The sequence below is a fragment of the Pogoniulus pusillus genome, chromosome 28 (genome assembly GCF_015220805.1).
Source record: "Pogoniulus pusillus isolate bPogPus1 chromosome 28, bPogPus1.pri, whole genome shotgun sequence".
NCBI classification, from domain to species: Eukaryota; Metazoa; Chordata; class Aves; order Piciformes; family Lybiidae; genus Pogoniulus; species Pogoniulus pusillus.
This window is the reverse complement of record NC_087291.1, coordinates 633,498-648,743: the sequence shown is the minus strand read 5'-3', so window position 1 is coordinate 648,743 and position 15,246 is coordinate 633,498. Positions and strand designations below refer to the sequence as shown.

The window sequence follows — 15,246 nt, the reverse complement described above, 5'->3', positions numbered from 1 at the left end:
ACTTAAATTCTACAGACAGATAAATGGCTCATACAGCAAACACATTCCAAAATTAATTATAAACCTGAAGTTTTCATCTCATTAGCGATACAAACAAACTCCTATTTATTTTGCAGTTGGTTTCTATTATATTTACTTTATTAGAATACATCTGAATAGTCCTAAACCTCTTGCTGTACACCAGCAAATTTTTACAGGCTGAGATGGTCCCTCCGCCCAAATGATGTGTTATCCAACACTGCACCAGTATTAGCTGACCATTTCTGTCTGCTGAAGTGATCAGCAGGATTAGTTAGCAGTGCCAGCGTATTAAAAATATTAATCACTATATTAATAACTGAAGCTTCTACTACAGCTACTATTTGAATTTCAGAACTTGAGAAAAAATTTTTAATCACTTTATATACAAGTCTCACTAAAGGCTATCTGCACGACCCCAACAGCTACAAACATTCTTTCAAATGCTGTCTCAGAGCCACAACAAACCAAGGGAGCTGTGCCTCAACACCTAGATCTATACCCAGTATCCTATACACCTCTCAAAAACACTGCACCCTGTCAATTAAAAAAATAAAGAAAAAAGAAAAACGCTCCCCAAAAAAGCAAAACAACCAAAAACCCCAAAAACCAAAAACACCCACAAAACAAAACAAACCAAACAAAAAAAAAAAAACCACAAAAAAACCCCACCAAATTAAAAAAAAACCAACAGCCAACCAAAAAACAACCAAAACTTGTCTGGAATTTACAGCAATTTTAAAAAATGTGGAAGTTACGACTGGGTGAAATTTATCCAGGAACAGAAATGAAAAGCTTTCAGCAAACAGTGATAAATGACCAAAAAACAGCTGAAATGAGCTCCTCACCTGTTAGCAGATAAGGGAACAGGCAGTTGACGCAGTTAGTTACTAGCCATTATGTCTCATCAGTGGGTAGTTGCACATCAATTGCTGGTGAGGTGGTTCACCGGCCCCATTCCACATCCAGTCACACACATAAGGCATGGATCGGGAGAGTGGGAAAAACTAGAAATTACAACACTTACCTTTGAAGAATACACAGTACTTTTTCTATGAATTTTCTTAAAGAATATATGATAACAATGTATGTGTAACTGCATGACGGGTGAAAACTGATCCAAAAGAGGCAAGTTCAAAATCTTTTGAGCAAATGTATGCAATATATTAAACTCAGGAGTCAACAGGTATTAATTGTTTTAATACATTTTCTTAACCTGATAGGAAACACTAAGTTTGTCTACATTAATAGCTTATTTGTAAAAGTAGTGTAAACATCTTTAAGGTTATGATACTTTCTTTATGTTGCATAAAGAGGCCTGAATTCAAACTAACTTTTAACTTTTCATCTCCCAGTTACATTTCTTAGCCCATGTTTTGACAAGCATCAGATAAGCCTTTTATTAAAATTCACACCTAGAAAGTAAATATTCTACAATGAAATAAATTATTCCTCTATCACTGAATGCTGAATCAGCTACACTGAAAATTACACTAGAAGAAGATAAGTAGTAAAAATTATATGCCACCAAAACACAGGCTACCCATTAACTACATTGATGATAATTGCTTGAGTATTATTAGATCATTCATAGGAAGTAATTTGTTAAGACCATAAACAGCAAAGACTTCTTTCAACAGAAAAGATCACAGATCCCTAAACCTGGGTCAATACAAACAGGCATTAATGAGAGTTATGCTAGTGGATTTCAGATGATTGTCTTGCTGCTGGGCCACTCCAGCAACTTGAGAAGCACAAGGATTGTACTTCAGTTATGACAATGCAGCATACTAAAGATTTGCTATGACATCATTTCCCTACTACTATAGCTGTTGATGAATACGAGGAACACCTAGATGCCCTTACATAGAAATACAAACTAAAAAACACACTAATCTCAACACTTCAGGCCAGTTTTATACATCATAAAGCCATAAATGAAGTCCATTTTTCAAGAATACCAAAAGTCATTTTTGTCCTATAAGAATTGCTACTGCTAGCTTTAAAGGACTTTGTACATTTTTTTACTTTCATTTCAGAATTACTGTGTTAAAAAAGGAGGAATAGAATAGTTCCATTCTTTTTATATTAACCAATACCAAGTATGCTCATATAGGACACCAGCATCACTGATAATTCACAGATTCCATCAGGTTGGAAGGGACCCTCAAAGGTCATCTTGTCCAACCGCAACTGGTGATTTTAAACTAGTGCATATCCACAAATACTGTTATGAATGTATTCTGATTGCATCCAATTGCTCTGCTAGATCCTCCTATGCAAAGTATTCTCTTGCCTGTTCATTTTTAGTAACCCAGATGTATTTTTTTTAATCAAATAACTGTCTGGACATAACCTTAGCACATTTTTACCATTTACATTTTTGATCATTTAACTACTCACCTTTGTGGTAGCTATACTATTTACAAAGCTGATTTGCTGAAACCCTTTTTCACTTAAAGTGAGGCACACATCCCACCGTTCATTCACAACTTCATGAATAACTTTGAGCGCAACTCCAGTTTCATCCAGTTTGTCTTTTACGTAAAGATCTACGTAACTGCGAAATCCATTGACCTAAGAGTAGCACAGATATCCATTACTATCCTTCGCATCAAATACTCAGGACACTTAAAATATTTTAAGTGAGGCTCTTACAGGTAATTTCTTCCCATTCAACATGACCTTGACTCCTTTACAAGATCCAGCCAAATCGTACGCTCTTCTTGTCATGAGGGCCACAATATCCTTATCAAGCTTTTCCATTTTAAATTTAGATAGATCTGGCTGGAATGTAATGCATGTGTAGTCATCACCATCAAAATGCTTAATCTTAGGTTCAGAGGTCTTCATCATATTGTTCATCCACGTCTTTAGAAACAAAAGATTTTAGATATTAGTTTACAATTCATATCACCTTCCTCTTTTGTTCCATTTTCCAGCTATGCTAGAATTCCAACAGCTAAACACCATAAACCTCATCAGCTTCTTTTACAAGTTTCCTCTCATGAAATTCTAAGCATAAAATTAATTGCTTTACCAACATTTGCACAAGCATAGGTGACAGCAGATTTGTGTTTTCTGTAAATACGCAAGTACTATTATATTGAAGAACATGATTCTGACTAAATGAGACAAGTGAGCACCTTATTGCCCATCAGTTTAACACTTTTAATCTACTACACCTTTCTACAGAGAGGCATATTAGTCCCCCTGCAGAGACTTAGCAGGCTCTGAGACATCTTTGTAGCCATGCAGAATACCAAAGTGTGCTTCTTGACCAACCAACTTTGACTCATTAGTGTTCTTCCTCTTCATTGTTTCGGAACACAAGCTCATTTATATGACTAAGAACATCTGCTTGCTCCCATCATATGTTAGAATTCAGTTGTATTAAGTTTTCACAGTTTCAAACCCACTGTAAAACATAGCACTTTATCTCAGTTGTACAGCATCTCATTTGCAAGAAGTACACTCAGACTAATAGCAACGTCTTGGCAGACAGCAAAAAAAACCAATCGAATTTTTCAAGAGCCAAGTAAAGCCACTGAAATGTATTGTTTATCCAGCAGCATGACAGCATAACCAGCAATTACAAAAGCACCACCAACTCTGAAAGACCCCAAGCACAAAGAACTCCAGAATCTAATACTCTACCAAGACTCCTCCCAGCGCTAGAAAGGTGGCCATTTCAAAGCTGTGGGACCATATTCAATCTTTGGTCTGTCTGTTCACAATGACAACAGACAATGTGTCCAAAGCGGGAGGAAGGAAATGACTGAAATTCATGGCATAAACACTGAACCTTTTTTTAACACTACACAAAACTACTCAGAGAATTGTTTCCATATTTTCACACCTAAGCAGATTTTTTTCACAAAACGCAATAGCAAAATGTTTCACTTACATACATTTAATTTCAAACTCATTTGAAAATACTTTAACAGTAGAATTTTTTCATTTTTAGTCTCCTAGCACTCCTGAGAAAAGTATTATTAAACAAACTCCCAAAACTCTAGTACACAGACAGACCAATTGTACTGAGCAAACTAACTTAGCCTTCAAACTCTACACATTCAGCTGAACGTTGAATGATTAACGTAATGAAATATCCATGAAATTCAGAAAACATGTTATATTTTAAATTTAAGGTCACAAAAGAAAGCAGTTCAGATCATTTCTATACCTGCTTAAAGCTGTGCTTGTATTCCTTGCAAGCAGTTTCAACTGTAAACTTTGTACTAAATATGTTACAAAGTTTTGCACCATAGCCATTACGCCCACCTGTAAAAATCAACAGAATTCTTTTAGAGCAGAACCATATTTATGATATATAGAATATGCTAATACAGTAAAATGTTCCTATACAAGACAAAAGTTGGGCCACATGTCAACAGCTATCAAAGGATGCCAGTGGTATTAAATGATATTAATAGAGAAAAACCTTTTCTTTAAGTCAAGCACAGAGCTATAGTAACAGTGACTAAGTAATCTTGTGTTATGAAATGGAGTAGAAAAAGAAGAGAGAACATACAAACAATAGCTTAAGTGAATAAAACAAAGTGTGTTAAATAGTCTTGCCTGTAACTTTTTTCTCATCATCATCATAGTTGCTGGATGTTAGCAGTTGCCCAAAGATTAAAGCAGGTACATATACTTTTTCTACTTTGTGTTCCACAACTGGTATACCCTTTCCATTATTCCATATGCTGATAATGTTTGATTCCCTAAAAAACAGGGAATATATTAAGTCAACTATTGTCTCTTGAAAACAGACTCTTTCACACAATTTACTTGTTATGAAATACAATAGAATACCATATCCTTACCATATTTATTCACAGCCCTATCAATTACAAAAAAAAACAGATTTATTTTGTGCCTCTAAGATGTCTTAAAAAGAAAACTTGCAGAAAAATTACTTCTCAGCACATTTATCTCAAAGATTAGGTCTGAAAATTACATTTATAAAACCTTTATTATTTAGTTAAATGTCACTTGAAAGGTACTACTAAATGAACCAAATTTACATCTATTTGATTACAGTACTTTTCATTAGGAAATAGCCCTTTAATTATTGCATTTCAAATAACAGTGCTAATAACATACTTGTAGTCGGCAGTTTCAGTCTGATATAGCCGACTAATTAAAACTAAACCTTAACCTAATGCTAAATGAGTTAACATAGAAGTTCAAGAAGTGTAAAATTATGTTACAAGACCTCAAGGTTTATGAGAGCTATGAGTAACCTGGCTGCATACAGTTATGTAGTGCTTTCACCGAATTGTGAATTTTACAATTTTCTGGTTTCAAGCTTTACTTAGTGTTTTAAGAAAGCAAATTGTTGTAAATTCAGAATGAGAGTACTTACTGTTAACCACTTCTAATTCACCTTTTAACGTTAAGATACAAAGCTAAATGGAAGTAATTCCAAAAATGTTGCTTAGTAAAATCACTTTGTTTATCAAAATCACTTGTGTAACTGTGAAATACAATAGCACTGGTATGGAAAGTAAGTGGGAGAAAACAACAACTTTTACTTACGGATCAATGGATATTTTAATACAAGTCATATTCTTGTCCCTCTGCTTATTGTCAGCAGCATTTACTATGGAAATAAAATAGCACAAATTAACACTTTGTAGGAGCGATAATTAATCACTTATCTGTAAAACTGATTATATGCATATTCCACCACAAATTGCAATGGTCCGAGTATTTCTTATTCCAGTATCTCTTTGTATATTCTCTATCTTATTGAAGTCTATAAATATTGACAAGTATCTACAAGAAGATTTGTTTCAGTCTTCTGATAATTACTGACTGTTTGTCACAGCTGGATTATCTCAGAATTATAAACACATATTTTCTGTCTCTGTTCTCATCACTGTTCTTAACACACTGAGCATTTTCCTATTCCCATATTTGTTTAGATATTTATCACACCACGTATGTTATAAAAACATTGAAGCCCAATTGTGATAAAGTCACAACCATTAAAGAGAGTTCTGGCTGCAACAAAAGTTACTTCTAAAGAGCCTGTGAGAATTGGAACTAACAGTTTTGTTAGTTCCTGAACAGTTTACACTACTAGAAATTGCAATTTTATCAGAATTTAATACACATTGGAGTGCAGTTTAATTAACTACAAACAACAGAAATCAGAAACACCACTAAAGCCGTTAACCACGAAAGCACATTGCAACCATTTTCAGCATTTGCCTCCTCACCCATGAAATAGACCAAAATAAAAGTCCAAAATACCAAAGGACAAGATCTTAAAAGATTGATAAGAATCTCAATGTAAGATCAGATATTTCAAGGTGTTTTTGCTAAAATTGTGAAGTGTAGTTCCAGTGAAAAGCATGCACAGCTCTAATGTCTAATTCTCACAATGTTATTACACTGACCCCTAGCTCTTAAAGCACACTCTGCAGAGCACTTGGCATTACATAAAGAAGCAGTACACCACACAGTACTATGATGATGAGATAACGACCTTCCTTTCCTATGGGACAAGATGGAAGCAGACTCCCTCCCACGATGGTGCCTACTTTTAGAAGTGTGGAGAAGTTCTGAACCCAGGTCATGACAAAATCTCCATTGACCTCAGCAGAATATAGTTTATGTAATCCTGCAAATCCTTGCAATGTAACTTCATAAATACTAATTACTCCAAGATTTCATGTCAGTTAACCCAAAGTATCAGTTCAGCAGACAGCACACTATCCAGATGTTGCACATTTCTACTGTTGGCTAGTCTTCAGCATGTGCCTGTCACCAAGAGAATATAAATTACAGTAACTAGAGAATTTAAGGCAGAATTTTCTAAGAATCACATTCTGTGACTGATTTTTTGTCTCTTAGACACCATGCTTTTAAATGGCAGTGAGATACACATTTTAAAGCTCTCTGAAGTCTAGACATTATTCATGTAAGAACCACCATCATCACCATCACTCTTCCTTTGTGAAGAAGGAGGCAGTTTTAAATTTCATAATAATATTTTTTTCAAATGTTACTTAAAACTGTGATCCTAATCAACTTTGCAGATTAAAAACCTTGTAACAATATTGATATAAAGAATGATGCAGTGTGGACATTAAGTAACAAAAATTTACACTTTCTTACAAGTTCAACTGAAAACTTTCCTTTTTAACCCATTTTGTAGTGCTGGGATGTAATAAAACTTTACTGCACTTGAGTTCAGTGGAACTGTAAATCAACATAAATTAATGTACTCTGACAGTGTAGAGTGAACTGAGAAAAGTGTGTACTCCATAATGCTAAAGCAGTATCATTGTTCAAAATACATACCAAGGATTTCATCAAAGATCTTGTACAAGCCTGGAACAAAGGTAACTTCTCTGCAAGTCATTCCTACATCTTCGTCATAAACCCACATTAGCTACATGTAAACAAAACAAAATAAAAATATTTACTGTCTTTGTACACAGTCTACAATTTTCTATGGTCTATTCACTTCAAAATTCTCCAGTCTGATCGCTGCTGTTGCACACGACAAAAGCAGAAGCAGATGTTTGGCAAAAGTTACATTAACCACAGACTTCCATAACAAAAATCCATTTTTTTCCTGCTTGGTGGGGAACTTCAACAATGCATGAAGTTCAGCATGCAAAGACAGCAAAGTTCAAAACAATTTGCAATTTAAGGAAGACAGCTGAAAAGGTGTCAGCAGTAGGCTTCAATTCTCTGTTCTCTGGACATAGAGCAAATGCTGCACACAAATTATGTGTGTATATACATATACATTTGTGTGCATGTAAGCATGTCAGTAAATACACAGGTGCACATAGATAGCTCAGCTTACATACATAGGTGTGCACTTACGTTTTGACTGAACTATAACATTTTCTTAGCATGTTAGCAGGTGAACCATCTAGTGACACTTACCTGAGTTAATGGCTCAACTGACCCAATGTAGGTGTCTGGACGGAGGAGGATGTGCTCAAGTTGAGTCTTCTTCTGATAAACTCTCTCAACAGACATCTTCTTCGAAGTGTCATTTTTGTTAACACTTTCCACGTCTTCCTTTTTTGAAGCACTGATCTGATTATCAAATAACGTCTGAAAAATAAAGACACCAGCAATCAACATAATTCAGTCAGTCACTCTCAAGATACAAAGAAAACCTGGTAGATACTTCAATTATAATAAAAAATTATCATGTAATTTAAATGTTAAGTTTTCTCCACAGAGGAAAAAAAAAAATCACATATTATATGGCAGTTTCTTAACATAATGTAACATATTCAAACTTGAGTGATTTACTAAGCATGATAAATGAACATAAGGGCATAACAGTATATTACAAAAGCATGGAAAAATGTACTTCACCATTTAAATCCAACCCACTGAATACTGGGATGAATAGCAACAGTAAAACTCATCTTCTGCATTTTAGTTCAGACAACTTATTCAGTGGAACTTAAACACTGTAATCATAGAATGACAGAATCAACCAAGTTGGAAGAGACTTCCAAGATCACTGCAGGGTTTACATTTAGAGTAAGGAAGTGACAGCTTTCATGCAGAATCATAGAATCAACCAAGTTGGAAGAGACCTCCAAGCTCATCCAGTCCAACCTAGCACCCAGCCCATAGCCAATCTACTAGACTAAGTCCCCCATCCAGTCGTTTCTTGAACACCTCCAGAGACGCTGATTCCACCACCTCCCTGGGCAGCCCATTCCAATGCCAATCACTCTCTCTGCCAATAACTTCTTCCTAACATCCAGCCTAGACCTGCCCTGGCACAACTTGAGACTAATGCCTCTCCTATTGCTTCTCAGTTGCTACCATTTCATCAAAGTAATTAAACTTGATATAATCCCAGTTTAGGATACTTTATGATTAAACAAACCAAGAACTGGGGTGGGGGGATAAAATCACATAGGCTAAAGTCAGAACTTAAACAAAATTCAAGCTTTTGTGGCTGAAGATGATTAAAAAATGCCTAATATGGAAGAACAAGCCGTACTACAGAAAACTAATACACTTTGGAGGGAAGGATATGTGGATTTGGTTCATCTTTCAGCAAGATTTCTCCTGACAAAATACCTCCTTCCTGTCAAATTGAAACCACAGAAAAGGAGAAATTAAGATTTCTCAGAGCACACAAATGTAGAATCGTTGCATTCTGAGACAGCAAGGGCATACCTAGCCAGGAAACTAGGTAAGAAATTTTGCCTGTAAATTAGAATTATCTTCAAAATAACTACAAATAGAGCTTGAACTCACATGATTTACCTAACAGAGGTAACAGGAACAAAAATGTCACCACCTGCCTAATATCTTCTAACAAGTGGTTTGCCAATTTTGATGTATGTTTACATAACCAGTAAAAAAAACATCAACAAATGAATAAAAAGGACATCACCCACATGCCACTCAGGTTAAATATTTTAGTCCCATTTTGCTGTTCCGAGTAGATCTCTACATAAAGTCAATACAGGTTAAATACCAATGCTGGTTCACAGTTACTGTGTACATTTCACAGCAAGAAGGTGGTATCTTCACTTCTCTCTCAACCTAGCCTTTGTTGCAGCTTTGAACAGCACTGAAGCCTAAGGGTAAGAAAGCTATAAACACGTAAGAATAAGCAGGAAACAATACTGAACTCTCCCAAACTTCTTCAACAGAGTTAATAAGGCCAAATACCAACCTACACATACAGTTAACACTGACAATTTGCTCCGTACTATTCCGATTTATCTTCTCCATCTTCTACTAGAAATTTGAGGCTTTCATTCCCTGCCCCCCCCCCCCCCCCAGCAGGCATGGGAGGAATAAAGCATTTCACTGTATTCAGAACAAGGAAAATTACCTTTCTTTTCCAGATTTAGAGATCTAGAGACCACATCTTTCTAGTTTATTTACAGAAATGCTATGAAACATACTTCAAGAATCTTTGAGACAAGCAGACTGTGTGCGCCAGTGATGACAACAGCCAACTGTTTAGCAACGAATAAACCTGAACAGGCCAAATGACAATCAAATATTCTCTACTACCCAGTCCTGTAATTGACAGCATCACAGGAAGAGCATGAAAAAACTCAGGAGACCTCACAATCCTGCACCAAGATTATGTGCAGCAGAGCTGGAACCACAACGCTAACTCTGATGACTTTTCCTCTGCAGCACATCATGTCTCCTCCAAACAGGGAAGGTGCAATTGCATTTATGTGTGATTAAAGCATTTTGGCGCCTAAGTTAATTGTCTCCTCACGGTAATTTGGTCTTAAGCTGCTACACCACCACAATCCTAAAACGTTTAGCTATGGATCAACTAAGCAAGCGAAAAGGAAAAATGACTTTGCAAACAGATACATTAAACTGATATATGGAAGAGGAAAAAAATAGATAGAACAGGATGAACGAGAGATGTTACTAAAGAGCCACGTAATGGAGAGCAATTAATGATATAAGATAGGATTTTCCAAAGTTAATATTGTTTATTAAATTTGATATTCTGGACTCTCACTACCTGCACAGCGATCCTCAACAGTAGCTGGTGCTCCGCATGGTCACAACATTATACAAAGAATAAACAGACTCTGCAACACTTCAGAAATAACTGGCATCAATACAAACATTGCACTCAATGGAACTGGAAAAGAGCTTCTTGCAGTTAATATATTGTGTGCCCACTAGATGGACTCAGGAAGCTCCTTTCTGCACTAAGGCAGAGGCACCTGCATTCACTTACAGAGTTTTGCTAAGATTTGCTATAGAGGTTTTTGACTATTTACTCACAAATTACTATTTCCCAACTACAGTTTCCAGACAGTATCCAAACACTTGCAGGGAGTTCTGTTGGTGTCTTGCCAGCCGCTGAGGCTTCTGAACTTCCCAGGCTCTTAGCAGGCATGCTGGGAGAGAAGCAGACAATCTCAGGCCTGGTTCTGGTTCAACTTGGCTCCTGACTCGGCAGAAGACTTGCAGGCAGGATGTCTTGCCAAAGTGCACAGTCTAAGTATGATCTCAAGTTGGCTAAGCAAGCCTATCAAGTGGAAGCACTTAAGGCAGTTTCCAGGCAGACAAGCCCAAAGTATCAGGATTGTTACTGTACAGCAGAGCTAGCTTATAGCTTAGCAGAGTGTGATGCTGTAGAGCATGGCAAGATGCAACAGCAGCGAGGCAGAACACTGCCAGAAGCAGAGTGCACATTAGTGCAAAAGCAATGGCGACAGCAACACATGGTGTTACTTGCTCACATCTTTTATCAATGTAGTCTGAGTCTAATGGGTCTTTGAACACAGATTAGCCAATCAGAATGGTACTTTTCCAATCTTAACCATACTAGGTAAAGTCGGATGTTACTTTTACCTTTTCAGGGCAGAACACAGACAAGTGTATAAACACATGCGGGTACCCTGCAAACAAGTTTGGACAGACATGGAGCAGCCTTTGTCTTCCTTCCCAGAGGTTGCTTCCCCCATCAGCAGAAGAAGGGAAAGCAGAAAACGTATCTGGGCAAGCCAGGAAATGTTCAGGCCTATTTTGGCCTTCCATGACAAAGCACTACCAGTTATCACAACATCATCAAATCACAGTGGTTTGAGTTGGAAGGGACCTTAAAGATCACCTAGCTCCAACTCCCACCACCATGAGCAGAGGTGCCTTCTGCTAGACCAGGTTGCTTATGGCCTTGTCCAGCCTGACCATGAACATCTCCAGGACAGCATCCACAACCTCTCTAGGCAACTTATTCCAATGTCTCACCACTCTTACTGTGAGAAGAATTTCTTTCTAATATCCAGTCTAAATCTACCCTTCTCAAGTGTTGATCAATTCCCTCTTGTCCCTACAAACCATTGTAAAATGTCCCTTCCCAGCTTTCTTGTCTGGCCCCATAAGGATGGTGCTCCAGCCTCTCTGATCATCTTGGTGGCCATCCTCTGGACCTTTCTCATTGTAGTGGTTTTGAGAATGATGTCCAGGCTTCCAATGCATTTCACTGTACGGGTACATAATCTTATATACACACATATATATAAAATATATGTATATATACACATATATACATGTATATATACATATATATGCACACAGTCCTACCTTTCTGGCCTTACAAGCTTTACCTCATAATCATCTTTGGCATCATACTTCAAAGGAATCACCCTTAGCTTGCTCATTTGTTGAATAGCTCTACTAGCACTGTTTTACTATGCTCCCTTGTTCTAAAGGAACTATTGATTAGCAGAAAAAGAAAACAATACTTCTCAGGTGAAGTATAAGTGTTTGAAAGAAGGGAAGAGAAATGCAAATCAAAGAAAGCAAATGAATCACAGGTGTAAAGACCACCAGAATATTGTTCAAATGGAACTGTTCCATTTGCTCCCAATTTTTAAGCTTCAAGAAGTTTTTACAGTTGAAGTATGTGATAGGCAGTTATCACATGAAACTTTTTCAGATGTCCTATACATCAGTATTTGTCTTAGGATTGGTCTGCGACAGCTCTGAAACACGTCTCCTTGTACAGAATCCAAGGAGTAGGGTCTAACCAGACATCACAACTCAGTAATGCATTAACACAGAGTAAGAACTCAAATCTTAGCCTAATAAATTTAGGCTGCAATATTCCCATCTCAAATAATTCCACTTGTCTCAACACATTTCCAAAAGTCAGCAGATCAGAGTCTGTTTTCTTATGACACAGTAAGTGTCATAAGATCGTGAAAAACTATGATGGAACAGAATTATTGGTAGAGGATTTCTAGAAGCCCTTGCCTTCAACATGAGGAAATGTATTTCTTTTTTACAGTGAAATGTCTGACAGCTTGGAGGAGCTTATACTCTCCAACTGTAATTTTAACTAGGATATCATGAACACCTTTTCAAAATGTATGCTCTACCTAAATGTTTGATGACGTTCATTGTCATAAATCTCCAACATGCACAGCCCTCCAAGTATAGCACATCTTCTGTAAGCATAAAATACACATTAGAAACATCTAGAACTTACATAACTTAGCATACTGTAAAACCAATCATAAAATCAGAAGCCACAAACTATCATTATTAACCAGGTACATAAGCATCAGAAACTCAACAGAACTGCATTTTCCCAGACCAAGCTATTTGGACTGTGTAGTACTCTAAGAGAGAAGACCAGCTCCAAGTCTGGACATTCTTAGACTTCATATGTCATAAATGGACATTCTTAGACTTCATATGTCATAAATGGACATTCTTAGACTTCAAGTGATATTTACAATGTCATAGGTTGAGTTTAATCTGCTGCTGTTATTAATACTGTGGTGCAGTCATGCCAGATTAAAAGATGAAAGTACTGGCTTGAGTAAAGTATATTAGGCCTTGAAGTTCAGATTGTAACATGGGAGGCTTCCTGTTTTGTATGATGCTTTTGGGTTCTGGGGTTTTGGGTGCTGGCTGCTGTGCTGGGATGGCAGCAGGACAAAGAGGAATAAGGGGGCAGTTTTCTGGCTTGGGCTTTTGACTCGCTTCTGCTTGCTGCTGCTTTGCACTACCCTTTTTCTGCAAATTGGCTAAGGTAATTGTGCATGTTATCTCATTTATTCAGGAAACTCTTATCCCATTCTTTTTGTCCCAATATGGAGGCTTGGTTTTCTGTGTTGTTTGTTTTTCCCCTCACTTCTTTGGTGGGGGAACAGACAGGTTAACCAGCTGGTTTAGCTTAACCTGTTCTGATTCAAATAATTATGAGATATCACCCCCAAAAATATCTTCATCACTGAATCATAGCATAGATACACAAGTATCTTCCATAACCTTTTCATTATGTTTTCCCTGATCATTTATAAGAGAAATTTTTTAAAAATTTGAAGTACTTTCACCTGCTGAGGTTCAACTACTTAAAATGCAAAAACTATAGCAAGACAGCAAAAATCCCCCACCCCACCCACCCCTCCGCCCCTGTGGTGGTTTGAAGCTAACTGGAACATTTTAATGAGAAAAACTAGACTATAGGCTGTGAAAAGCAAACAATGGTGATGTCTATGTCACTCATATGTTTGCCGAGACATATAAAAACAAGGACACAAACACAGATAAGACAGTCTGTAGGAGTCTGTCGGTGTCTGTGTTCCTCCCTGGCTTCTAGCTCGATCTGTGCAATCCAACTAATCATTCTGCTTCTAACCCCCCTTGCTGATTATTCCAACTCACCTTGCACATGAGGCAGATTCTGGGATAAGAGAAAGGGGTAGAAAGAAGGTGGGAGGAGGTGGAAGCCCATCCTGGGGACTCTTGATTTCTGGGAGGGCTGTTGTTTTTCTGTATTACTTTTAACTTCTATATAACTGTATATATTTGTAACATATTGTAAATATCTGCTCATGTATGTGCTAAGCTGTGAATATAAAGCTTCATACCTTAACTTCCAGCCACATGAGTGTAGTCTGGGTGAATTCATTGGGGGGGGGGGGAGGGGGGAGGGGCAGAGGGCAGGTAACTCCCAAACCATCACACTGTCCCCACTTTTTTTTTTAAACTGAGCAAACACTGCAGCAAACTGACAATCTCTTCTGTATGTTTTGGAATTGTCTCATTCGCCTTTTGTACCCCATCCCATACGAAAGATCTTCCTATTGTAAGAGCTCCTAACCATTTCCCAGATTGGGTTCCACCTTAGAGTCCAGCACTTAACCCTTACCCTACAACAACTTCTCAAAACCGTGCCAGCTGTTGTTTCACAAAAAAACCCTAAAGAGAATTAACTAAGTGTCAAGGGGCTTAAGTCTTCTGCTCTACAGTAACTGTTTCTTGTTTGTTTACAGGTTACCCTATTTTGAGGACCTGCTTTTCCATCTTCATGCTGCCAATTAATTTTTTTTTTTTAGACACACTGTTCACCTTTCCCAATACTCTTGTCACATTCAAGACTTTACAGATCCTTCATCATCCCTCAGAAATTCTAACTCTGCAGACAAATGATGTATATACACATCCACACACACGCAAGTCAGCAGGATGACCATTCTTGGGTAGTTTGGAATGCTGTAACTTACTTTATGCATCTCTCTTTATAAACGTGCTACTACCCTTTGTACTGTGACCACAGATGTAGATAGCATCTTAAGACACTTAAACAGCACAGTGGTAACTGCATGGGATGACACACTGATTCTCAACTAATAGCAGCTGCTTCACAGGTTACTCCATACAGACAATTGTACACACCATCATAACCATGTTTCACGACAGTAACCATTTTGCCCTGTA

The 15,246-nt window shown here is 37.3% G+C and overlaps 1 protein-coding gene across 3 annotated transcripts in view; it reads right to left on the bottom strand.

Annotated features, from left to right (window-relative positions):
- Positions 1-15,246, bottom strand: part of TOP2B (DNA topoisomerase II beta) — a 64,239-nt gene that overhangs the window by 37,097 nt on the left and 11,896 nt on the right. For all 3 annotated transcript variants that reach the window (XM_064167084.1, XM_064167082.1, XM_064167083.1), the window contains exons 2-8: positions 7,933-8,106; positions 7,336-7,426; positions 5,563-5,626; positions 4,600-4,745; positions 4,205-4,302; positions 2,677-2,889; positions 2,422-2,595 (exon numbers count right to left, since the gene is read on the bottom strand). In XM_064167084.1, the coding sequence (XP_064023154.1) occupies positions 2,422-2,595; positions 2,677-2,889; positions 4,205-4,302; positions 4,600-4,745; positions 5,563-5,626; positions 7,336-7,426; positions 7,933-8,106 (960 nt within the window). The remainder of the gene's footprint in view (positions 1-2,421; positions 2,596-2,676; positions 2,890-4,204; positions 4,303-4,599; positions 4,746-5,562; positions 5,627-7,335; positions 7,427-7,932; positions 8,107-15,246) is intronic.